Here is a 27003-nt window from a genome sequence, read left to right as displayed (position 1 = left end):
GAGTCCAGCTATCCTGGTCTTCATTCTATACTTCATCCACATCAGGCATGCTCCTGCTATCAGGGATTTTGCACTTCCTATTCCCTGTGCATGGAACACTCTTTCCCCAGAAAGCCAAATAACTCACTGTCTCACCTCCTTCAGGTACCTCTTCGGTGAGCTCTTCTCTGAGCTCTCAATATAAAAGGGGCCTGCTCAAGGTACCTGAGTGGCTCAGTTGGTTGAGTTTCCTACTCTTGGTTTCAGTTCAGGTCATGATCCCAGGGTTCTGGGATTGAGCCCCACATTGGGCTCTGAGCTCGGAGTCTGCTTAAGATTTTCTCTCTCTCTTTCCCCCTGCCCCTCTCCCCTGCTTACTCTCTCTCTCACTCAAAAAAAGCATACTCAAAAAAAAGCTTACTCAGCTCCCAGATACTACTTAATTCCTTTATTCTGCTTTATTTTTCTTCATGGCATTTATTCATAGGCACACAGTAGGAGCTCACTCCATATCTCTTGAATGCCAAAGGTAATGATATTGCTAGAAAAACCCTGGTGCCTGGGTTGCTCTGTCAGTTGAAGTTCCAACTCTTGATTTCGGCTCAGGTCATGATCCCAGGGTTGTGGGACTGAGCCTTGAGTCCGGCTCCTTGTTGAGCATGGATCCTGCTTAATATTCTCTATCTCTGCCTCTGTCTCTGTCTCTTTCTCTTCCTCTGCCCCTCCCCCCCCCAAAAGAAAAGAAAACAAAACAACAACAAAAACACACCGGTATCAGAGAAATGGCAAAAATCTATGGGTAATAATGTTGAGGGGTGCCTGGGTGGCTCAGTCAGTTGAGCATCTGACTCTTGATTTTATCTCAGGTCATGATCTCACAGTTCATGGGTTTGAGCCCTGTGTTGGGCTCTGGACTGACAGTGTAGAGCCTGCTTGGGATTCTTTCTTTCTCTCCTTCTCTCTTTATGCCCCTCCCCAACTTGCACTGTCTCTATCTCTCTCTCTTTCTCTCTCTCAAAATAAAGAAATAAACTTAAAAAATAATATTGAGATGCTAGGCTAGCCTCTACATTTCATATCTTCAAGGCATGAGACTTGTGGCCACTGGTCTGCCTCTGGCTCAGTTCTTGCTGTCCAGCCAACTCCACGGAAAGTCTGTCCTGAGCTCATGAACACACAGCGACATTTTTCTATTTGAGATATAATATTATGAATCATATAGAGATATATTATTCAAGTAAAATTGAACATTTAGTCATACTCAAAATTCCTAATATGCTATCCTATATCCAAATTTTTCAAGTCAGTATAGCTAAAGATGGCCAGATGTCTCATTCTGGTGTTCTTTAGTTGTCCTTCTGAGCTAGCTGAGACATTCATGCCTCTGGTAATTTAACTTCTCTCCAAATCCTGGACACAGTTATTTATCACATTCAATATAAAATGGCTATAAGTGGAAAAGAGGAATAATATATATTCTTTCTATTTGATATGAACATTGAGGATTTGGGCAGTTTAGTGTGAGACACCCAGGAGTTTCGTCATGGCCTGCTCAGAATATCAAAAGAAGGCAAAAGTTGTAAAAGCAGTTCTTATAAGTCTTTCTACACATCAATTCACCCCAATGACCAGGAACCCTCTTCCCATGGCATTTGGTTATATCTGACTATTATACTGGGAGGGACATAGGACTGTTGAAAGGAAACATGGAAAATTATTTTAATTTTAAAGCTCATAAAATCCCCAAGAAAGCCTCTTTCTCTGAAAGTCAGCTTGGAAAAGGGTTTTTGCTGCACTCCAACTATGATGATACATGTTTATCTCAATAAAATTATCTATATTTCTGTCAGTCAAGTTGTCTGTTTCTTTAATTACATTATTCTTGGTGCCTAGGGTCTTCAGCTACAGAGTCAGGATCAGTCCTGGAAACCATTGCATTCTCCTTGTTCTGCATGACCCCAATTCTTTTTCTATCAATTTGTCTCCTCTGGGTCTCTTCTTTCTACAAGACCACATAGTTGTTATATATATATATATATATATATATATATATATATATATATATATATATTCTTAGCTCAGGCTGCTATTAAAAATAACATAGATTGGATGGCTTAACAACAGCCATTTATTTCTCAAGTCCAAGATCAATGCCCCAGCAGATTTGGTTCTTTGTGAGGGTTCACTTCCTGGCTTGTAGATGGCTGCCTTCCTGCTGAGTGCTCACAGGGTCTTTCCTCAGATTGTGCATATGGAGAGAGAGAAAAATTTTGTGTCTCTTCCTCTTCTTATAAGAACACTAATCCTGTCGTGAGGACTCCACTCCCATGACCTTGTCTAAGCCCAATCACCTCCCAAAGGCCCCACTTCCAAATAATATTACATTATGTGTTAGAGCTTCAGCATATGAATTTTGGTAGGACATGAATTGCAGTTCATATGAACTTTAGCAGGATACAAATTTCAGTTCATGAACATATACTATATATGTTTATACATATTATTTCTCACCTTGGGTCACTCAGCCCTGGGATTGGGCTGTGACACTGTATCAGATATTATCTGCCTCAAATACCACACACAGTTAATGACTACCGGTCTTGTACTTACTCTTGCCTTCTGGTGTTGCTTAGGCTCAGTTCAGGATGCATTGCTACTGAGTCAATCTTTATGACTTGGTGGGTCTAATAGCAACTAGCTCCCAGACACAGAGTCACTTGGAATCCCATAGTCAAGCATTCTGTCTCTACCAAGGCCCAGAAAAGCACACCAGATTCTATTTCTAGAAAGGTGTATAATTCTCTGAGGTGCATGGCACAGCCTTGTTCCAGAACCCTAGGTGCCAGGGTGGTGATTCTCCTACACAGGCATGCCTTGAACTCTATACTGCATTCTTTCCCCCTGCTGATACCTCTGACACCATGGGGTCTGCCAAATGAGATGGTTCAAGTGACTGCTTGCACTGCAGCCAGGACCTGCTGTAGATTAATCTCCTGCACCTGCCTTTCTCAAAGATCTCAGCCTTCTGTGTCACCTGATATATGGACAAGAACAATAATCCTGAGGGTGGAATGTTTTGTCCACAGAACCCAAAGAGGCCTAGCAGGTATACTACTTCCTTCTTTGTGGTAGAGGATTCAAGATATAATTTGTGTTTTACTTCAGAGGAGGCATCCTGGCATGCCCCTGACTACTGGACTCCTAAAAACTTCACTGAATTGGTAACATTCTGAATCTTTGCAGGGTTTATCTCCCACCCTCTGGAACATGTGTCTTACAGAAGCCTTTTACTTATCCTCTCCATCAGTATGATGGTGTCAGTATAATGGATATGGGTGATGTTCTGCATGATATCTTGACAGTCTTGATCTTTTCTCACTAGATTATGACTGGGGTATAAGAATTAAAAAATTCCCAAAGAAAACTATAAATAAATGTTTTTATTCTGTCCATTGTTTTTTAATCTCTTTTCTAACTGGAATGGAAAAGCACACATTTGCCAAATCAATTACTGTATATCATGTACCTAACCTACTCTAGCAACAATATGGCAGAGCAGCTGTAATCCAAACTGTTACTTGCTGAAACCTGTGGTGATATATAGTCATTATCCAGGATCTATGCAGTTTCTTCAGGGGCCAGACTGATAAATTAAATTGAAACATACAGGGAACTTACTTGAGATGTATAAGGGTGGCACTAACTACCCCCATCTGGCTTGTGATGTTTTTGCTTTACTGTCTTGGCTGGGAAAGGGCATTTTTAGAGGTTTCCACTTGGCCTTTCCCACTATGATAGCTCTTATAACACAGATCATGGATTCAATGTGGAGGGTACTCCAACTTCCAACTATATCAAATTCAGTTATGCACTTACAGGACTGGGAAGATCACCACTGAATGAGTCTGTAGATCTGGTCATCCCACTGTGAACCTCTAGCTACAATTCAATTTATTTGTTGGTCTCCATAAGTCTTCAACTCTAAGATGGAAGTCTAATTATAGCCTTCTGGTATCAAAATTAACTCAGACATATGTCCAATAGTCCTTGAGATGTCTTGCTATCTCCCTCTCTCCCAAGTCTACAGTCATCTGAGTAAGTGGCTGGAAAATCCTTTTACAAAGGAATGAGGATGTAATTACAGTTATAAGGATCTTTCTGTAGGTCATCAATACAATTTAGTAATAACAGACCAACTCCACTCTTTTTGTATACAATGTTTCTGCTATAGCCTTCAAGTGCCTGAATCAGCAACGGAGTTCCCTTCATTAGCATGTTTTCCCAGGTAACCATCATTGAATTGGGATTGGGCTGTCACATTGTGCCAGATGCTATCTGTGCCTCAGGATGGGTTGCTCCTTGCCAGCCAGATGGTGAGTGATCCCATCTCAGAACCCCATTTTACTGTGGTTTCAACTGTGTCAGTTTAGGTCTTCTGGGAAACAGATGTCAAGATGGGATTAGAAGAGCAAGAGATTGATTGCAGGAAATGTTTGTGAAAGGTAAAGGAAGAAGGAACAGGAGTAGACTGGAAAAACCTTTAAATTGGAATGAGGTCTGACACCTGAAAAGAGACAGAGAAGCAAGGACAAATAGGAGACCCTCAGACTGCAAAGCACATTTGATGAAGTCTCAGCCAGGCTTATGGGAAGCTTGGGTGCAAAGATTGCTTGTTGGAGGAGGTCTTCTGCATCTGGCAGAAGTGTCCATACTCTGGTACCCTTCTGTGCTCAGTCTCGGGCTTGGAGCAGCCCAGAGTCAGTATGACCTCAAATGAAGCATACTTATAATAAAATTTATTTGTTATTTATCTAAAATTCAAATTTAACTGGATATCCTGGATTTTCATTTATTTTATTTGGCAACCCTATCATAATGGCAAGGTTGAAATTATATGTTGGCACAATAGCATGGTCACCTACTCACTAAGGCTGATTTAGGTATTGACCCTGCCCACAACTGAGACCAGTGGTGAGTCCCCAGTATATCACCATTCTCGAAGGAAACCAAAAAGCAACTTGGGGATAAGTTGATGACACTGAGCCTCTTCAAAACTTCATGGGACAATGATTCATCTTGACTGTAATCCACATAATTTCCTTTTTTTAAATGTTTATTTATTTATTTTTGAGATAGAGCACACTAGCGTGATCAGGGGAGGGGCAGACAGAGACAGCATTCCAAGAAGACTCCAGGCTGTCAGCTCACAGTCTGAAGTGGGGCTCAAACTCATGAACCGTGAGATCATGACCTGAGCTGAAATCAAGAGTCAGACGCTTAACTGACTGAGCTATTCAGGCATCCCAACATAATTTCTGAATACGAGTTTGCCTTTCTTTCCTGGAGGGCCTCAGCCAGCACCACTATTTAAGAATGTAGAGTGATCTGAGATAGGATTTTATCTAAGACACAGGATTTGACCCAGAGGTCCACTTTCTGACCAAAGGAGTTTAACATTGGGCACAAGGCCTGGGACTCTATTACATACTGCACCACTAAAAAGGTGCTAACCAGATAGAGTAATGAAATAGTATGTTGAAGGTACAGCTGAAATGTCAGTTTGGAGATGATACCCTGAGAGGGTGGGCCATCACCCAACAGAAAGCAGTATACACCCTAAGTCAATGACATCCTAGATCAATATTATATGGAAGAGTATACAAGTTTGGGTGTGGGAGTAGGAGTTGTATTGTTTGTTATCACTCCCGGTGACCTACTTGGGGAATTTGTGCTTCCCACACTTATAATTCTGTATTGTGCAGGTTTGGAGTTGTTGGCTCTAAGATTGCAAATGCTTTCTCCAGGGCACACAGGAGCCCCATTGAATTTTAATCTGTGGTTGCTACCTGGTTACTTTTAGCACCAGCCAAAAGAAAACAAGCTGCCTGGTCACGTTTGGCACCATCCAAAAGAAAACAAGTCAGCATCATATCACGGGAAATTGACCCTAATCATCAGGAGGAAATAGGGCTATCACTATACAATGGGGGCAGGCAAGAATAGATTTTGTGTCTGGGTGACCCAGTTAGGTATCACTTGGAAATGACAAGTCTTCCAGCCATGGCCCAGAAAGGGCATGGTGTCCAGAGTCTCAGACCCTTTAGGATGAAGCTTTTAGTCACTGCACCAGGTAAGATACCTAGATGAGCAGAGATAGTGGCAGAGAGTAACAAAAAATCTGGAATTGGTAGTGCAGTACAGGGATAATGAATATCAGTTAAGGTCCTAAGACCAGATCCAGTGGCCGGTGCTATAATGTCTTTCACTGATAAGTTTTCCTCAGGAAAAGAAACTTGACATAACCATGGGATAATTGCTGCAGAATTTATCTATATGGAGCAAATGAGCCTGAGAAAGGTGAGAAATGAACGATAGTAGATGCTGTGGTGTGTTGTCAAGCCCTTTTATATCCATGCTCCTTTGGCACAGAAGCTCGTATTTCTCCAGCTTCTGAGACTGTTGGAGGCTGACAGGCTTCAAGTGAGTCCTTCTCTAGACATACCTGACTTCATGTATTTCCAAGTTTATGCTTACATCCAATGACTGGTCAGTACAAAAGTATAGAAGCCCAGCTCCCTTGCCTTGATTTGCAACAATTTGGAAGGCTCATCCCAACTCCAGAATTTACCATGTGTTCAGCTGAGGCCCTTATTGTGACTGCATCACAGGCCTGGCTCCCTTTCACTATCTTCAAGGGTGTTGACCTTAAAACCAGTTCCTAATCAACCTCCTGCGTTCTAATCTTAGTCTCAGAGACTGCTTCCCAGAAAAACTGATAAGTAACAGTGTGTTTTGGTATATATTACTTTTTGCTTTTGCTTCAATGATTGCTATTTCTTAGTACAAAAAAAATTTCAATATTTTCCTTTATAGTTTCTGGTGTTTTAGGCTATGCTTAGAAAGGCCTTTTCCATCCCAGGATTATAAACATACCCATATTATCTTACGGTTTCCTTAAAACATCTTCAAATTTTTGATTTATCTGTAATTTTGATGTAAAGAGAGAGGTAGTGACTCAGTTTTATTTTTTGTTTTTTTAAATGTTTATTTACTTTTTTGAGAGAGTGTGAGCTGGGAAGGCACAGAGAAAGAGAGAGACAGAGTGGGAGTGGGAGACACAGAATCTGAAGCAGGCTACAGGCTCTGAGCTGTCAGCTCAGATCCTGATGCGGGGCTCAAACTCAAACCTTGAGATCATGACATGAGCCGAAGTTAGACACTCAACTGACTGAGACACCCAGGCATACTATTTATTGTTTTTTAAATGACTCTCTTTACACTGGTTTTTTTAAAATTATCTTTCCCCCCAAATTTTCTAAGGTATAATGTGTTTTTTGTCATTTATCCAATTTCTAGGTTTCAATACATAACTCATTTTTCATCCATTGTGATTACAAATTTTTGTGAGTGCAGTGTTGGCTGCATCCCATGTGCTTTAATATGTAGCTTTTCTTCATTAATTTTAGTTTTTAGATATTATACACCCAATTTCAAATTATTTTTTGAAGAACTGTTTACATGAGCTTTTTAAAATTTACAAATGGTAGGAATTTTATTTGTTCTTAGCTTTGTTGTAGTGTGATTAAGGACTATGTTTTGCACTATTTCTATTTCAAAAACATAACCTGGCTACTTTTTTCTACATCTTTCTTTTTTTTAAATATAATTTATTGTCAAGTTAGCTAACATACAGTGTATACGGTGTGCTCTTGGCTTCGGAAGTAGATTCCTGTGATTCGTCCCTTACATACAACACCCAGTGCTCATCCCAACAAGTGCCCTCCTCAATACCCATCACCCATTTTCCCTGCCCCCTGCCTCCCAACAACCCTTAGTTTGTTCTCTGTATTTAAAAAGTTTTCTTCCTTCTCTGTTTGAAACTATTTTTTCCCTTCACACACAATGAAAAAGAATGAAATCTTGCCATTTCCAACAATGTGGATGGACCTGGAGGGTATTATGTTAAGTGCATCTTCCTAATGTAAGTAAAAGTGAGGAACTATTTTCCTTGTTCTAAATTTTACTTATATTTTCCCATGGGTTAGAACATCAGAAAATACACAGTAAAAGCATCTGGGTTTCTTACAAGAAGGTTTTTGAACATCCTTTTAAGAACTTTATGGCAAAAATGTTGGCTGTTCACATGCCATTTTTGTCTCCTAGTTGGTTCTTGTTATTTTTTCTGAGTTCCCTTAGGGTTGGGTGTATCACAGGATTCCAGGGCCAACATTCTTCAATATAACCTTTAGAGAGTTTTTGTTTAAAGTGTGGATCAACTAAGCTCTCCAGAGTTAGTCCTACATAAGACAGGGTGTTAGGATTCCTGAGGTCTGGTCCCTTCCATTATCTGCTTGTGTGACAGTAGACATTCCTTTCTGTGCCTCAGCATCTGCATCTTTACATGGTGGTAGTGGAAGAGGAGTGTTCTGAGTCTGATAATCTGGAGGAAACTTCTGGCTTTCTGACTAGGTGAGGTTAGAATGATGGACAAAGCAAAAAGGACATGGCGGGGAGCACGAGCATAGAAGCAAGTAAGAGAATCATTAAAAGGGGGCCACCACTTGGTCACTGTCTTCCCTTCAGTTCTCCACTGACAGAAGGTACATGGTACATGCTTGGCAGGTCTGGGAGTCATGGATGGGAGAGGAGAACAGATAGGTTTGGGTCATTGATTTAGGATTTAAACCCTGAACTGAGAACAAACTTGAATGCCATACCTTCCATGCTTTGCTGATATATTTATTGATACATTTCCCCTTTTCAGGTGATGGTGACAAAAAGCAGATGAATCCCCCTACCCTACCCACCCCCCAATAAAATACAGACACAGATTTCATTCAGCATATACAAGCATTGGGGCATGTCCAAATTCACCTCACTGGGTTACTGGAGCCAGGAGAGGTTCGGTCTTGGGGGCCCAGGAATTGAGCAGCCAATGCTAAAGAGAGGCTGCTACTCTGGGCCTTGCCACTGGGGTGCTGGCAGAGGCAATAGAATCAAATCATGGTGAACAGAGTTGCTTAGCCCTGTCATGTAGTCTAGAAGGTGACAGTGGGCTCCTGGGTACTTTCCAGTGAGATCCACAGTCCCATAGAAATCTGTGCCTCAGGGTTCTCATCTGCAAAATGGGGATAAGAATCCTGCTCTGAATCACAGGCTATGATAAGGCTCAAAATAGAAATAACTTCTCAAAAGTGCTTTGCAAAAGGTAAAGTGCTATACAAATTTAAGGGAATTCAATTAATTGCGATTGTGAGTGCCCCAGGATAACAGTGGACTGGCTCATGGGTCCAGGGGCCAAGGAAGTGATAAAACTCTTATGTTGTGCCTTTAGAGGGCACCAATCAGTGCTGGTAATGCCCACTGCAAAGCAAAGTTCTCTTAATTTCTTGGCCCCAGGAAGTCACCATGGCCTAGCACCTGGGTCGGGGCTGGGAAAGTCACTAGGGAAGCTACAGAAAATGTCACAGGGGTCAAGGAGGAGGAAGAAGGTGGCATCCAAAGCAGGGAGTCGTTACTATTATCACACACAAAAATAGATACCCAATGGATGCAAGGCATTGAATTTGTAGTGCAGATGAAGAACGGAAGCGGGGGGTGGAGGGAGAAGGAGGTGGCACAGCAGCAGAGGGAGATACAGTCCCAAGGGCTCTCAATTGCTGGCTCCCTTCCTCCTAAATGGATAATATTGGTGTCTATCTGCAAGGGAAGGGAGGGCAGGAAGAGAAAACCAAGAATATAACAACTGGACCTAAGGACTAGGATCCTCTTACCCTTTATACTGCTGCCCAGCATTTTAAGGTGTCAGGAACAGGCAAGCAGCTGGTCTATGCACTTTGAGGCTGAGGCCAGAACTGGGCCTGGAGCACCACAAAGGCAGTATTATTTCTGGAAAAAGGCAGTGGTTATCAGCACTGTTGTAGATAGCTAATCTGCTCATATTTGGGCATGGTCTTAGGGAGCTGGTCACGGACAGCCTGTGATTTTTAGGTCTGAGCATCATTAATGCCCCTTGAGGAACAGAGAGGTGGGCCATTTTACTTGAAATTGGCTGCCATGGAGATTCAGTGAATGGGCCAGGTAGGGGAGATGGCCAGCAAAGAGGAAATCTCTACAGGCTTATATTTGAGGAATGGGGAAGGAAAGATACTGTCTTGTTGCTCCTGCTGCTGCTGCTGCTTTCCCCTGACTCCCTTGGCAAGGGGCGTGGGACCTCCTGGAGAACTGGGGAGGCTGCCCACAGGGTACCAGCTGGTACCTACAAGTTAAGGCAAACAAGCCAATACAGCACATTGAAGAAGAAGAAGGTCACTGGGAAAACAACTCGCGAGTAGTTATCCAGGCGGTAAATGTGGATGAAGAGGCGGCCCTGCTGCCAGATACTGCCCTCACACCTGGGGACCACACAGACATACTTCTTGCACCACTTGCAGCAACCGCCAGGATTCTGGATGCCACCTGGGCTGAGAGACTGCTGGGCTGGGCAAGATGGGCCCTCCTCTCCATCACTCTCATCAGAGTCCTCAATCTGGCACACAAAAGCATCAGGATGCTGATGGGCACTGGCACGGGGAGGCATAAGGGCACGGGCATGAATATCTGGCTGAAAAGGACAAGGAAAGAAGTGGGAAAAAGTCAAATGAAGGTGAATCAAGCCTAGGTGCTGTCTCAGGATTTCTGGAGATTCTGGTCTTGGCACACTGTTTTTTGTCCACCCTCTGCAATTCCCGGCATCACATCCAAAAGTTTATTCAACTACCACCCCCAACGCCAGGTTACCCCCACCCCATAACTTGGTGAGCTGGCCTCCCATGTGCCATGAGTCCTAGTGCCCTCACTTGCATGCCTCCACATCCCAAAGGCTTGCCACCACTCCCATACCCAGGTCATACATGGCGAAGTTTTGGAGAAGCACGGGGTTTTGTCCGGTTGTAGGTCAGGAAGTTGAGCACAGCAAACTCCATCAAAGCACAGAAGCAGAAGACAAAGCAGATGGCAATATAGAAATCCAAAGCGGTGATATATGAGACACGTGGGAAATTCTTACGGGAAAAGGTGCCCAGTGTGGTCATGGTGAGTACAGAGGTTATCCCTGTGAATGCACAGAAGTAGAGGTGGGCTCAGCTACCGATCCCTATGTTACACTGCTGAAAGGCCCCTCAAGAAGGCAATTCTGTGCCCATTTGTATGCCCATTTGCATGTATTACCCACTTACCTAGAGAGGTTCTGGCTGGAGCAGAGTCTTTCTTGATCCAAAAGGAAACCCAGGAAAGCACTGTAGTCACAGAAGAAGGGACATAGTTTTGAAAGGCTATAAAGCCAAATCGCCTGCTCACATTGAAGAAAAGTGTCATGACCATGAAATCACCTGGAAGACATTAAAAATACCATTTCATTACAGCAGATGAGGGTCTCCCCCAGGCAGGACATGCATAAGGGTCTTATTCAGCTCATGGGATTCCCACCACAGTCCTAAAATAGAGGTAGATTATTCCAATGCCATATACAGAGAATCAGAAGAAGCCCAGAGAGGAGACTCACTGTAAAACCCATTGTCAGTTAAGAGCTGAGCCAGGGCCACAAACTTCGTTGCTTCTTTTTCAGCCCACTTCCCCACACCTCGCATCTGTCTTCTCAGGGTGGCAGAAGTGTCAGATGAGAGTGAAAAAATCAGTTACCCTTCTAGCTATCAACACCACACAACTAATGTCCACATGGCTGACTGAGACCTTCACGCCCATTAAGGTGCAATATCTAGTCTGCAAAATCACAGCCTGACACATGCACTACTGGTCTTTACACTGTATACTCTCAGGGGATAAGCCAAGGATGGCCTATTATGTGGTGGGAAAAGCATAGAATCAATTTGGCCTCCTTCCTATTCATTTGTATGCTGGTAAAATGCTTTAGTTGCACTGTTGTACCAAAGGCCAAAAGAACTCAGTTGCACACCCCCAAACTTTTCCTGGTTCCCTATTCCACAAAAAAGCTACAGAGTCAAGTGTGCACTTTGTAACCTCATACTAAATAAAGGCTCACCATGACTTGGCTCCAACTGACATCTTACACACACACACACACACACACACACACACACACACACAAACACACACCTTCCTGTAGGCTCATCTCATACACTCTCAGATTCCCTGAGATAGCTTGCATAGTTGCACCAATATTCAAATTCTAGACTCTCTGTTCCTTAGTCTATTATCCTAATCCAAATTGGCTGCTGCAAAAAAATAGAAAAATTAGCTGAAAGTGAAAATTAGGGCATCATGTCCTTGATGTTGCCTCTTTCCCTACAGAGTGATGGCTCTTATAGTACTTATGACAATAGAAGAATTAGCATCTTCTATTATACCCTTCATGCTGCCTTATGCTCTGACATGCTCATCCCAAACACTCTACATGCTCATCAGGACTGCAGAGATTCTGATGGCTTTCCTAGAACCCAGAACTCCCCATTTCACTTTCAATATCACATAGGGTTTGTGATAGCTCAAATTCTGTTAGTGAAGCTAAGCTCCAAACTTCCACCTAAGTGATGCTGTAAAATTCCTTGGCCTTGAGTTAGGTGGTCTTTTAAAACACTACAAGGTTTAGACTCCTCAAGGAAGCCCTGTGGCTTGGCTTTTGCCCATCCAAGCCCAGCATGGGCTGGAACCTAACAGATGCTCAGTGACACTTACTACTGACTGACAACAGCTTTGTAAAGCAGACCAGAACACGAACATGTCTATGTGTCCTTCTATTTTGAAAAGTATATCACCTGCCTTCCAGGTCTGGGTATACTGGAGCTAAATGAGAAGAGAAGTCTTTCCTACTCACCTTGAAAGTACTGACATTTAAAGGGCAAGACTTCTTGTAATCTTACAGAAAAAAAGGTAAGGAAGTGGTCTAGGGTCAGTAGAATATGTGTAATCAGAGTAGTAGATTTGGGGATAGAACTCCTCTTCCAGGCCTGCTACAACCACTCCATTCAAAACTTATATATTCTTGTTGGAAGATGTATTATCCTATCAGCTTTTTCCATATTTATTTTCTTTATTCCAGCCAAAGAATGACCTTTTCCACTGGGTAAGCTTTGGAAAGCTGAGAGAAGGATACCAACATACAATTTATTATTTGTGAGGAATGAAGGAGCATGGGTAAGGGAAAAAGGATATCTGGGGCTGAGAAGACAAAGTCAAAGTCAAAACAAAACAATCCCTCCCACCAAACTAAAGATGCTTTTGCTTTTCTCTCGTTTGGCTAGACCAGAGTTTGTCACTGTACTGTCAGAGGAATGCAATTTAAAAGACTGAGTCTAGAGTACTGGGACTAAAAGAATGAGTGGACCCAAAGCTTTGAAGAACAGGGAAGGAAAAGGAAATAGGCTGTAGAGTCTATAAAAGATTGTGACCCAGAGCTGGGACCATAATACTAGTAATTTAATCTTGACCCTGGAGAAGAGTGACTGGGCTTACCACAAGTTCAGTAGTTCTAAGGAAAAAGAACCAGGTAGGAGTCCCAGAAACTCCAATTTCAGATGAACAGCAACAGTTTTCCAATGGACAGAGTTGTCCAGAGATGGGTGAAACTCTCTTAAGAGAAAGTGAACTCCTGGTCATGGGTAAGGTCCCATCAGAGTCTCAATAGCCACCAGTGAAAGTTACCTCACTCACTGCAGGCAAGGGTGGAGTCTCTAAAAGCCTCCTGAAGCAGTGAGAGTCTCTGGTTCAAGGCCCAAAGTGACCAAAGTAGCAAGCTACCCCCACATTCTGACCCCTTAGAAGCTGAATATGTAGATAGATAGATGATAGATAGATAGAACTGCCCAGAGGCTGATGGGAAGAGTTTCAGACCAACCTCAAAAAGAACTATGATACTGGAGAAACTATAATTCACAAGCAACTAGCCTCTAGCAGAAGAGAAAGAAGCCCTCCTCTTTTTTTCCCAAGAACAATCTTTTCTCCTAAGGAGGGCCAGTGCTTACCTACTGTCATTTCTTTGGTGATGATGCTAGCTCTGGGGCTTTGTAGTCACTAGGGGGCCATTTTGAAACAATGCACAGCCATCTACTAAACAGAATCACTAGTGACTTGAAAGCCCCTGGGCCTTGTCTCTTCTGCTTCTTTTGATGATGGGTCCCCACCTGTCTGGGAAAACTGAGGTGCAGAAAGGCAAGAGGCATGCCCATGGTTAGCTGGCAGAAGAGCAAGGTTAGAGTGTACTATAGTATAGTATAGTATAGTATAGTATAGTATAACTGCTTACCCAGAGACCCTGAGAAAAAGAAAGGCATTTGTAAAACAGCCCTCTGCCCCTGCCCTAGTACTGTGGAAGCAAATCTCTGGCCAGAGGAGCATGACCCATCCCTCCCCCCATGACCAGCTCAACAAGTACAGTGAAAGCAGATTTTCTGCCTAGGCACAGAAGCAAAGCAAGACTCCTCCTATGGCAAATGGCTGGTGGGGTGACTGTCTCCATCCGCATCCTGGAAATGATGAGTATACTATACTATACTATACTATCCTATATATTATACTATACTTGGTCAGTTCATGTGAAGAGGGTTTCCAGGGCTGCTCTGGGAGCAACCCTGGGGAGGTCCCTTAGATTTTCATTGAGATCACCTAGGAACCAAGCAAAGACACTCATACCTAATTGGAAGCTGATGGTGAAGAGACCCAGGACCTCCCCTTTAGTCCTTGTTAGGTACAAAGTCAGGAAACCAATAATAACCATGTCCATGTTGAATCCACCGTGAAGGCTTTGGCAGGAATCTGTGCTTGTAAGAGCTGCGCCGTTATTTTTTTAATATAATTTATTGTCAAATTGGTTTACATACAACACCCAGTGCTCATCCCAACAACAGAGCTGCTCCTTTAAAATAAATGTTGATGCAATAGGAATTGTAGTTGCTGAAATTTCCCTTATACCATCTGAGCCCTCACCTAGCTCACATTAGAACTCTAGCCTCTACTTCTTATTAGGACCAACTTTGTTTCCCACTTAACCCAGCTTGGATTGGTTCTGGGTACGAAGAACTCACATGAGCTCCATTCCCCAAAGTCATCCAATCAGGTCGGTTTTAACAAAGATCTAGAAACTGGGGGCATCTGGGTGACTCAGTTTGTTAAGTGCCCGACTCTTGATTTTAGCTCAGGTCATGATCTCTCAATTTGTGAGATCAAACCCTGTGTCAGGCTCTGTGCTGACAGCGTGGGGCCTGCTTGGAATCCTCTCTCTCCCTCTCTCTCTGCTTCTCCTCCACTCATGCTCACTTGCTCTCTCTCTCTCTCTCTCTGTCTCTCTCTCTGCTCCTCCCCTACTCTCGCTTTCTCTCTCAAAATAAATAAATCTTAAAAAAAGACGTAGAAACTGAAGGGTCTGCATGACAAAGCTAGTTGCAAATGTTGACAGCAGTAAACTTTATCTACTTACCTACCCTCTCAGGGAGTTGGCAAAGCACTTACTCCTTTGCAGATGAGAGTGAGATGTAGTTACAAAGTCTCAGTTTCCTCTGCAAACAGTTGTAAGTGGTTAACGTTTACAAGACAGGAGTCATGTTCTATAAAATTTCCATGGGATAATTGCATACATTTATATATATGGATGGTCACCCCAGTCATTCTTACCACCCCCTTACCAGACCTCTACTAAGCCCTTGTTCCATAGGTACACATACCAGTTGGGGTTGAGACTGTTTCAGTAATGTTGGTCACTCCTGTAAAATCAAACTGAAAGAGCTTCCAGGAATTCTTCTCATTGATTTCAAGCTTGAAATCTTCCCATTTGTAGATCATCTCACTCTCAGGATAGGAAACTGTAAGGCAACGTGGGAAGGAGGGTCATGTGAGACTGGGAAACCAAGCATGGAGTCTGAGAAATGCCTTGGAGTCCTGACTCTGGCCTCACGAGCTGTGGGACCTTGCCTTTCTTCCTCATTGTTGAAGTTCACTCAATATGTGCATTTATTGAGCATTCCTTAGTACCAGGCTCTGTGCTGGAAATATAGAGATGAGCAAGGCAGAAGCCTTGCCCTCATTCACATTTAATTGAATAAGATAGTAAATATACATCTGTAATTGTTGGAGTTGCTGAGAAACTTCCACCCGTGGGACAGTGGAAAAACAGATGAGGGAAAGACCACCTGGAGACCCACCCAACAAAAATTTTATACAATAGTTGACATTTCCAATAAATCTTAAAAGCTGAGTAAATATTCTCTGTATGGGTGAGGCTGGAGGGGTGAGGAGGGTGTTGTATGCACAGAAAGGTGAAAATGCCTGATGGATTATGGAAATGCCAAAAGTTCAGGATGGCTAACTCACAGATGCTGGATGAAGCATACAGGAATAGGTGGCAGGGGCCAGTAAATGAAGTACCTTGAGAGTCATTATAAGGAATTAGGAATTGACCCATGAGATTTCAGGGAGGATTTGAAACTAAAACACGACCTAGTCTAGATGATGCTTCAGCTAGGTCACTCTTGTCATTATATGAAGATAGCTTGTGGACAGGGAGACCAGTTTTAGGAGGCCAGTGCAGTAATCCAGGCCCAATAAAATGAATGAAGGCAGGAATCAAAGCTGTGGCAGTGAGAATGCAGAGAAATAGGATCAATAGAGACTCAGGAAGGAAAACCAACAAGATATGTTGATTGATTAGATATAGGAGGTGATGGAGAAAGAGGCATCAAAATTCTTGGCTTGGACAACTGAGTGGCTGATGGTGCCTTTCAATGACACAAATGAGAACACAGAAGCAACACATTTGTTTTGGAGGTAGAGGTTGGGAGGAGACAATGTATTTAGCTCTGGACATGTTCAGTTTTAAAATAAAGATGTTGTGAAAGCCCAAGTGGAAGATGACAAAGACCTAAACCAAGGTACTGACAGTGGAAATGCAGAGGAGTAGACATACTTGAATTACATTTCAGAGGTGGGTGACTGACTTGAGATGGAGTGGAAGGAAGACGGAAGAACCCAACACGAGGTCCAGGTGAAGCAACACAGTATTGTCAGCAAGAAAGGAGATAGAGGAGGCTCTGGGAAAATCTGGCACCATTTTAGGAGAAAAGCAGAGGCAGAAAAATGTAAAGGGCAAGGATGAGAAAAAAGAAGGGGCTCAGCATGACTCTGGGGCCCCAGAAACCTAAGAAGGTACTCACAGCTAGAGAAAGACAGAGGGCAAGAGTGAGAATCCATTGGAAATTTGAGCATGTGAAGTAAACATCCAGCATCAATGGTCATCCTGGAAGGGAGAAAGGAGCCTCATTAGGCTGGCCTTGAGCACTTAGGTATCCACCCACCTTGGGCCTGGGCACCACCACCAGTGAGTGGCAACATTGGGATTTGAAACAAAGAGCTCAAAGGAGAGACAAAAAGGAAGAACAGCTTGAAAGTATCTGGCTACTTTGATTTTCATAATCAGAGAAATGTGTGGACCAATTTAAATGGGCTTTTTTTTTCTTGCCCATCCCAGCTTCCAGGACTTGCCAACACTTTCTCACTCTCTACCACCTTCACACCTCATACCACCCATACACAATCTTCCCCGGCCAAGCATTCAAATGTCCAGCCTGTTCTTAGATAGACATGTTTTCAACTGCTGTGTTGCTGCTCTGCCTGGACAATTCCAACACCATGGATGTGTCTTTACAGCCAGTGCCCACTTGGGATGGAACTGTCCAGGCAATGTAGTCATACTGTACATTCTAGTGGGGGGACTTGTGGACTGGGAGCCAAGTAACTGGGTACCAGTCCCAGATCTGCCATGAACTTGGTGTGTTGCTTTAAGCAATATCTTTCTGTTTTGAGGCCTGGTGTCTGTGTCTATACATGAGGGGGTTGAGCTCATGGTCTAGGAAAGCTGGAAAGGCCCTTAGAAGTATCATTGAGGATGACACCTATGTTCATGATTCTTTGGCAAAAAGAGTCCCAAGAGGTAATATTCCAGAAGTTTGACATACCGAATTGTGTACAACACCTTGCCATCCTTGTGGATGCGAACCATCTGGTTGGGCATGGTGATCACATGCTCTTGGGTCCTCTTAGAATTCCTAAAAAACGTGTCCGGGATCCATAACTGGCTCACCATGTTGCCATTCAGAACAAAGCTCTCAAAGCTGCCATTGTAACGGAGGCGTTCATCATACCAGGTCTGGCAGAAGGTGATGTCAATGGTGTATTCCTGGTAGGATGGGTAGAAAAGCACACACCTAGATCTGTACAGGCAAAGAATATTCCCATGCCATTCTGTGAAGGGCCCATCAAGCAGATAGGAGACTACTTAGGTTTGCACAGAGGACAGCATGAATTAGGCTGTAGGAACTTTTCTATTTCCAGGTATTCCCAAAAGAAAGGAACATTCCCAGATAAACAACAGTCAGTGAAGACACATTTCATCTAGAAACAGACAGGCAATGGTTGTGTAACTGCACAGGCTGGGCTCATCGCATCACCACCACCTTGTAGGGTTATGGTATTACTCCAGCCAGGTAAATGCCCTCTCAGTCCCCACATTTCCATAGCAAAACAAAGGTCTCAACTCAAAATCATTTTAAACATTTACAAACACACACCTTTGGTTGTATATGGTGAAGATTCCCCTTTCAGCTTTTATTTGGAGAGCACAGATGTTAATTAACCTCAATCCTTCATTCTCCAGAGTTATATTTAAAAATGAAGTGCTTTGAGTCATAAGAGAGGTGTGTATTTAGTCTCATGTTTTTTAAATCATTGTTTTGTTTTGTTCTTCCTTTTAAACAAGGGCACCTAACCTCTGAATGTGTGTGTGCATGTGCATAGATACACCTATGATTATTTGGTCTCCAGATCATATTATCTGTCCCATAAACTATCCGTTAAATATCAAGAAAGATATTTAATAGGAAGAAGCATGAGAAGCTAGAGATTTGCACTACTGGTATTGGAGGGTAAAAAGTAATCACAGCGTGAAGAGCAAGTGCCAGACCTAGGCCAAGGGGGAACCTTGAGGGTTATCCAACCTCCTTTATTTCAGTGGTAAGGAAACTGAGGCTCAGAGAGAAAAGGACCTGTCCAAAGTCACACAAAGACAGCATACTAGTTCTGATGCTCAGAGCACCATTACCATGACGTTGTCCTGGGATGGCCTTCACTGATTTCCCTCTCAATGGCTTATTTCACTTGCACCAATAATCCCTTTGGGAACCAAGGTCCAATTTCCCCATATAGAATCCCTAGGTCTTTCTCCTGAGTTATCCTGCATCAAACAATGAACACTAACCAGAAACCCATAGTGCTGGAGGCCATTGGAGCCCTCAGGGGAAAGGTCAAGACAATCCCAGCTTGGCTTTGCTGCCTAGGCCAAAAGGTGGTGATAGCAATTGCCAAATTGCTGGAAGCTAGCCTCCCAGACTGAGAAGGTTCCCTGGAGTAGCTCAGAGAAGCAGACAGAAAAAAGCATAGCTACTATTCACATGGGAGCCCACAGCCCTGCCCCACACAGCCCAACCAACCTTCATAAGTGGCTTTCAGAGTGTTTCTACAGTCCCAAGTAGCTTGCAGTTCCAACTTGGCATACAGAGCCTTCTTCATTTCCAGGCCATGTGAACTAACCCACACTACGCTCCTGCTCTGTGTTATACTGTTTCAAATAAGCATTTAATTTCTATTTAACAAGATACCAATTGTAAGGTCATTACACAGCAACTGATAACCAAAAGTTCGGTTTTTCCCCAATTTGACAATGGTACTTGGGTTGTACATCTTTTTTAGCTCAGCTGAAACTCTAGAAATTCAGCGTCAAGAAATTGGCTTAATTAGAATTGCCTGCAACAATTATCACAGCAAGAAGCCTTAGCAACTGTTGGTGTTATGATGGGCAGTCATTCCCAGACTGGTCACTGCCTTCTAAGCTCAGGCTACGTGTCTCAAAAATTCAACCAAGAAACTGGTAGAAACATTTGATTTAAATCTCCATGCTGTGGGCTCAGGTTTCTCTCTTTAAGGACTTATCCTATGCTCTACACAACATCTGATTGACTGAGGGGTGTGTGAACTCCCCTCAAACAACCATACCTCCTCTGTAACAATGTTTGCTGAGAGGCTCAATTGCTTCAAATGTAAAATAAGGATCCCAGTGGTAGCTTGCCTGCCACCCAGGCTGTCATGAAGATCCAAGGAGACAAGTGTGCTCTGTTCATTGGCTGTGCGAGAGAGACATACACTCCTTCCTTACTAAGTACAAAACTCCACAGTGTCACCAGGGAAAAGTAGACTGTATAAGATCTATCACAGTTTTAAAGAACTATTTGGAACTATGTAAAAGACCAGACTTCTTGGGTGAAGTTTAATACCATATGTGTATCTGGCATCTTATAAAGGCCCTTGGCCTAGGCTAAAGCAGCACTTTATTGGCCAAAGAAAATCAAGCTGTTTATTCCTCTTTGGACCAGTTCTGTGTTGTATGCCAGGTTTGGTGACTACTGAGTTATTAGACTGTATCCCTTGGGATACAGTCAGGTATCAGGGGGAAAAGTGACTTTTATAGAACATCTTTCATAACTCATTTGCTCAGTTAACATATATCGAGTCCTTGACACCAAGGAACCCATAATCAGGAGAGTAAGGCAGACATAGAGCACATAATTACAATACAGTGAGATAGGGAAGATCAGGCAGACAACTGTGATATAAGCTAGAAAAATCTGAATGTTAAAGAGAGGGGTGTGGTCTGAGTAAGAAGGGAGTAATTAATAGCTGTGGAGGTAAAGGAAGATGCCATGGAAGAGAAGCCATTAGAGACAGACCCTGAAGGATAAGGCTATGACATGTAGAAAATTGGAACAATGGCATTCCAAACAAGAAAGAGTTTGAACAAAGACTCAAAGGTACAAGGTGATCTGAGAACACCCATACTCTAGTCACTAGGGCATGTGGTCTCTAAAGGGGGGGGGAAAGAAATAAAGCTCTGGGTTGGCTCCAGCCATGGAGGGCCTTGACCACTAGAGTGTGATGTTGAACTTCATGCTTTAAGCCAGGTCCCAGACCTGCAGGAGGCACATCACTCAGGAGGGCAGGTCAGTAGGTGGACTGAGGTAGGCAGAAACCTTGAATTTTGCATATTTCAAGGAGAGATAATACAGGCTAACTGGGGACAGTCCTGACAGTAGAATGATAGCAATAGAAAAGGAAAGAAGAAACCAGGCCAAAATTAGAGAAGCAGTCTTAGAGCAAGAGTTGGTAACTATAGACTTAATTCTACAAAAACATTAGAAAAAAAAGAGCCATTCCACTGTGATGTTTAAAGTTGCTTTATTATTTTTATTTTGAACAAAACACTAGAAGATATGGTCAGGATTCTGAAGGTCCTCTTCAGACAGCAAGGGACTTACCTTTTCCTGACTTCCAAAGTCAGTGTTGGTTACAATCTCCCCTCTCCAAAACAAAAACAAAGTAAAACCACAAAACTCTTCTTATGGACACACAGAGCAGAAAAAATAAGTATGTGAAAGGCCCCATGGTGAGCTTCCTGGGCTACAAGACACTGTAATAAAAAATCAGTACTCACCATGTCCAGGATAGAAATAGGACCAAGGGTGTTGACAGAGAGCTCCACAGTGACCACAGTGGGCTTTTCTGTAAAGGAAGCAGAAGTGGCAGAGGTAAGTGTCAAACAGGGACATGGGACAGGGGAGGGCGTGGTCAGAGGGGAGAACAGGTGAAGGATAGAGAGATGGTTTCAACATCACTCCTATTTCTTTCTTTGTTCTTTCATAGCAAGATCCAATTCACAGACTGTTAAGAGTTGGACATACCTTGAAGGCCAGTCATCTAGTCCACTCATTTTGCAATTGGAAAACTGAGGGTGAGAAAAGAAAAAAGTCTAGACCTAGGCTAAGGGTACTGCTGACACTAGAGTTGATATGTCTTACCCAACAGGTCAGCAACAGATTCCCTGGCCCATGTGCATGGCACCCTCACTTATACCCCAAACCCATTATCCACACCTATGCCCTCAACTTCCTGCTCCAGGAGGGGAATAGCTATATTCTGATACTCACCACCAATGCCAGGGCGAAGTTTATGGTCATAGTTATTCAGGATACTGTTCAGGATGTGAGTGGCTGCTGGCAGTTTGCCAAGTGTGCTGTGGGGACCACTAAGAGTGGGCTTTGTTTCTTCAGAGAGGAGCTTCTCTTCAGCAGCCTGGGGCCGGGGCCCATAGACATCATCATGGGCAGAGGGTCCATTTTCTGATTCAACATGAGGTCCTTCACTCCTAGAACATACAAACACACAAAAAATGAAGCTCTGTTCTCCACTCCGTAGGGGTCACAGATGAGGCCTCTTGGGATAGAAACAAACCAAAACAAGTCTGAAACGCAAGACATAAAGAGTGACTGGTAACAGCAAATTTTAAGCCACTAACATAATATTTGTTAATTTCTTCTAAATCTTGCTACTCTTTGGGGACTTTGGGTACTATCCTTCCTTCATGGTAATTCTTTATTTTTTTTAAACCCAACAACAAAACCAAGCTCAAGATTTTAAAAGAATTTCTCAATGTAAGATGAAGAGGGCATTGGTGTATGAGCTCTGGCCAAGCTCTTCTGCTGTTACTAACACTAGTGTCCAGTCTGCCTTGACCAGCACCACTGGGGAGCAAATGGGCAGGAAGAAGGCCAGGATTTCTGAGGAACGCTCAGGAAAGCTAGAACAGCCTCTCCCACAGAAGGCTAGAACACCTTGGGAATATTCTGCATTTCTTTGTTTTTGTGAAATTCATTGCATTGGACTTGGGGGCCAGGGGTGAGGGAAAGCTCTGAGCACTAAGAAAAGGTTAGAGTCCCTTATGCAGAGACAGTCATCCAGGAGAGAAGGCCAGCTAGAATCCTACTTGAGTGCCATGCACGACAGCCAAAAACTAAGAATTAAATTAAGCAAAACAAAAATGTAAAAAGCCATTTGACAATGTACAAAAGTCACTGATGGTGTTAGAAGTTAGGGACCTGGTGCTTTTGCTGGAAATCAGTGAAGAAGTGAGCACCAGGGGGCTTCTGAGGTTCTGGTCATGTTCTAGTCCCTGATGTGGCTGCATTGATACCAGTGTCGTCATTTTCTGACAGCTCATTAGCTATACAGTAATGATTTGAGCACTTTTCTGCATATATCTTCTAATTCAATAAAAAAGTGTTTTGAAAAACAAAAATGCTAATAAAAATCTGCTAATCTATGGATCTTATTTGGATCTTGATTTTAAAAAGCAAACTAAAACAAAACAAAACCCATTTATGACACAATATGGGAGATTTGAACACTGGATAGTTTCTTCAGTATGACAAAATTATTCTAAAATTTTTGGTGTAATAGTGATATTTTATTATGTGTTTGGAGTCCTTATGACTAGAAATGCATAGTAAAATAATTGCATATGAAATAATATGATTTGCTTTAGAATATGATTTGCTCATAGAAATATGAGATTTGTTTTAGAATAATTTAAGCTGAAATGGAGAGTGTGTGAGGGACAGAGAAATTAAGTGTGGCCATGAATTGATAATTAATGAGGCTGGTGATGGGTACATGAGGATTCACTCTATTGTTCCTTCTAGTTTTATATATCTTTGAAAAAATATATAACTAAAAGCTTTTTCAAAAGCCATCAGCAAAAGTAATCTATGATGTTGTAAAGCAGGAGAGTGGTTTCCTTTGGGTAGGAGAGTGTATTGGGAGGGGGCATGTGGTCAAGCTTGTGGGGATTGGGTGGAGGGGACTAGCAACATAGGCATGGCCTCTGTGGTGCAGACCAGGAGCCTGACACTTTGTGCAGCAAAATGAATTTTTCTGCAGTATTTGAAGCACTTAGAATTGCTTAACTGGCATGTAGTGTGCCAGATTTATGCCATTTCTTGTGTCTGAAGTGGCTAATTCCCACTGTGGACAAGGGAAGAAATGGGCTTGACAAAAGCAGTTTCCATTTCCAAATAGCACATGCAGAGATGTCCTCTTTCCCTGAGGCTTTCCCCCCAGTCCTCTGACTAGATAATGCCAGCCACTGTTGCAGGGGAGGAAGAAAAACAGAGGCATGAGACCCTGCAAAATGAGTGACATGGCTAGCAGCATGGCACAATCAACACTGGCACTGCCAACCAAGACCACCCAAGAGCCTGCAGCAGCTCATCCCAGATGTCTAAAGCCAACAACAAGAGCCCCGAGGTTCAAGAGGCAAACAAACAAGCAGAGTCCCAGGGACCACTGAAGACCCTGTGTTGCCCAACTACTACATCTGCAATGAAAATGTCAGAAGGTGAGGTTGGTGTAATTCTACGATTAGCTTTTGTTAGTAACATAGAAACAAAACAAACATGCTCATCCTGGGATCCTTGAGGTTAAGGAACTGCTGGCACTGACAGCATACCTTTCCTCAGCCAGCCATTAAGCCCCCTTTGAGGGCTAGAAATAATAAGAACTTGAAAAATACTCACATACTGGACTAGTGAAATCTTTCCATGGGCCCTTTTCATGCACCCACATGCCTTTAGATGCAATGATCCAAGATGGAGCCGAAAGTCTGCACCCACTCCCACTACTGGGGATGCTCATCCAACTACCAGTGGGCAAGGGAAGGAGAGGGGGAGGGGACTGGCAGTGTCCTAAGAGGGGCCCACTGGATTGTTTTTTCCTCCAAATTAGCCCTCTTTTTCACCTTACAAGATGAAGAGTCTGAGGCCCACATGGGGGAAGGGCTGTGCCCAAAGTCACACAACCCACTTGAGGCTGAGCCTGGACCAGAGTAAGGTTTCCTGGTTTGATGTGGCCCTTGCCAACACACCTCACAGCCACCTCTTCAGCTCTTTGTTGACATCATGGGTTGCCATGTTGACAATGTCTGAACACCAGTTACTGCGGCCCTTCCCCCCACCTCCAAGGGTAGTATCCATCTGCTGTTTTTTCTGCTCCCCCTGCTTCCTTCAGCCCCCACTCCCAGACCCCTTTTGCCCTAGCCAGTAACCATGCCAGCTTTCCCAAACACTCCAACTCATACCTGGAGGGATGTAGATGACTGAAAATTCCTAGCACGCATTCAGAAATACTTGCCAAGCCCCTGCTGAGGCCAGCCCCCACAACTCAGGGCACTAGTGAGCCAGCAGGGAGCCCCACAGCCCCTCCCCTGAGGAGCTAAAGCAGTCTGTGGTGAAGAGAGAAGCCATCTCCTCTCTCCCCAAAACAGATAAGGAAGTGCCCAGTGCTGTGGAGACTTCTAGAATTGAAACCGTCTCAAAAATATGAAGCAGTCATCTTCCACTCAAAAAAGTCAGAAGTGCAGGGGGCAACCTTCCTAGCAAAATCCCAGGGCCAGAAGAGAGTGTGAGGGAAGCTGGCTGCTCAAGGGGAACTTGCTGTTAGCCTTTGGAAAAGGGGGGTGGGGACTGAAATCTAGGACCCAAACCTCAGACCTCAGAGAATAACATCCTTGGCCTCAGGTTCCAGTCTGCCCGGAGCTCTAGAGCCAGCAGGGTGGGGAAAAGGGGATGAACGAGGAAAGGGGAGGCCAGTGGCAGAAATGGGGTGGATAACTGGGGCGGGAATCCTTGGACTAAACTGGGGTTCCCGCCTAGGACTGACACCAAGAGGAGCGGCAGGAAGGTAAGCAAGTAAAGTCAGAGTTATCTGGCACAGTGCCTGGTGGTTAGTAGGCACTCAGAAAAAGAAATCTGAAAGAGAGGACAGACTAGCCAACACTCCAGCATTTAGGTACAGTTCCGCTCCCGGAGCCCGAGCGCCTTTCTGGGCGCCACCTTTACAAAGTCTCTCCCGGTCCTCAGAAGCGCGTGCCTACCCAGGTCGGTTATCCCGCGGGCCACTCGCCTCTTCTCATGGAAGACTCAGAGAGGGAGAGGCGTGCTCATCCCCTGGCTGTCGCCGTGGTTTTGGAGACCGGGCGGGAGTCTGGAGACGGGAGCAGCCAGGGGACAGGCGTCCCACCTTCCTTCCTGGACACCCCTTCAGCCAGCACATCCTAGAGGGAGTGGGTTGGAGGCTGGCGGCGCGTCGCGTGGACCCAGGGCCCGGCTAGCCCGCACGGGGGCCAGGAAAAGGTGGGCGCGGGATTAGAGGAACACAGGGGCGTGGGGGTCCGGGTAACTGGCCTACCTCCAGGGGAGAGAGAGCTGGGCGCGCAGGGTTCCTAGGTCCCGGGATGGAGACTCACCTAGACGGAAGGATGATGGACAGGCCCAGGAGGATCAGGAGAACTTTGGTTAACATCGTGGCGCAGACCCGCGCGACCCCCTGTGCGGAGGTCGCTGCGCACGGTCTGGCGGCACAGAGCGCGTAGTGCAGGGTTTTGTTGGGCTCCAACTTCCACTCCTCCCACTCGCCCCGCCCCGCGACCCCCTCCCTGGCCCCGCCCCCTGAGCCCCGATGGAAATCTCCGACGACGTGTTCGCTGCAGCGGAGGAGAGTGGGATGGATAGGCTCCAGCGGGCGGGGGCGGAGGAGAGAGGAGGAGGGAAAAGAGGAGGTAGCCCTGTCGCCAAGGCCCCCCCGCCCCCCGCCGCCACTACGGCAGCGCTGCCAGACAGCCAGGCGCGGGGGACGGGGGAAGGGAGGAAAAGGCGAGCTGGCCGCGAGGGCCCCAGGCAGGGGAAACCAGAGGCCCGCGGCTGCAGCTGCAAGGGCGGCCGCAGACTGGGTCGGGCTGGGCAAGATGAGGGACTGGGTGGGCCCCTGCCTCCTTCTAGACCCCCTCCAGCTAGGTGGCACAGTGTAGGGTAGAACTGTGGCCTGCGGCCCTTGGCTGCCTCCCTATCACCTGTTGCTTCCCCAGGTCCCTGACCTCTGAGATTTCACCTACCCTCACTCCAGACCTTCCAGTCTTTCAGAGTACATCTCTTGGCACCCAAAGGAAGCTGGGTAACTGAGTAACCTCCTTGGCACAAGGGAAGAAGAAAAACTTGGGGAGGTCTCCCCAACAAGCTTTGAGCTACTCCACAGACCAGTTTCCCAGGTATTTGGGGCAGGGAGGGACCCAGAAGGAGGACCAAG

The 27003-nt window shown here is 44.5% G+C and overlaps 1 protein-coding gene across 1 annotated transcript; it reads right to left on the bottom strand.

The window, feature by feature from the left end:
• Nucleotides 1–8702: 8702 nt before the first annotated feature.
• On the bottom strand, nt 8703–26285 carry GABRE (gamma-aminobutyric acid type A receptor subunit epsilon). Its single transcript, XM_081793956.1, has 9 exons — nt 26168–26285; nt 22017–22234; nt 21524–21591; nt 17940–18160; nt 17139–17221; nt 15654–15791; nt 11196–11348; nt 10872–11071; nt 8703–10582 (listed from the first exon to the last, which is right to left on the bottom strand). The coding sequence occupies exons 1-9, from the start codon at nt 26221–26223 to the stop codon at nt 10238–10240; spliced, it is 1482 nt and encodes a 493-aa protein (XP_081650082.1). The 5' UTR covers nt 26224–26285; the 3' UTR covers nt 8703–10237.
• Between the last annotated feature and the right edge of the window lie 718 nt (nt 26286–27003).

This window comes from Panthera onca, chromosome X (genome assembly GCF_046562875.1).
Source record: "Panthera onca isolate mPanOnc1 chromosome X, mPanOnc1 haplotype 2, whole genome shotgun sequence".
In the NCBI taxonomy this organism is placed as follows: Eukaryota; Metazoa; Chordata; class Mammalia; order Carnivora; family Felidae; genus Panthera; species Panthera onca.
The sequence above is the reverse complement of the archived record's forward strand: the minus strand, read 5'-3'. Positions and strand labels throughout refer to the sequence as shown.

What these genes read in the sequence shown, in the direction of transcription:
- GABRE (XM_081793956.1), bottom strand. Translation starts at nt 26,223, where the DNA reads ATGTTAACCAAAGTTCTCCTGATCCTCCTGGGCCTGTCCATCATCCTT. An exon ending in CTATTTCTATCCTGGACATG is followed by an intron (nt 18,161 to 21,523) that starts GTGAGTACTGAT and finishes CCATCCTACCAG; the next exon opens with GAATACACCATTGACATCAC. An exon ending in CTTCTCCAAAACTTCGCCAT is followed by an intron (nt 10,583 to 10,871) that starts GTATGACCTGGG and finishes TGTCCTTTTCAG; the next exon opens with CCAGATATTCATGCCCGTGC.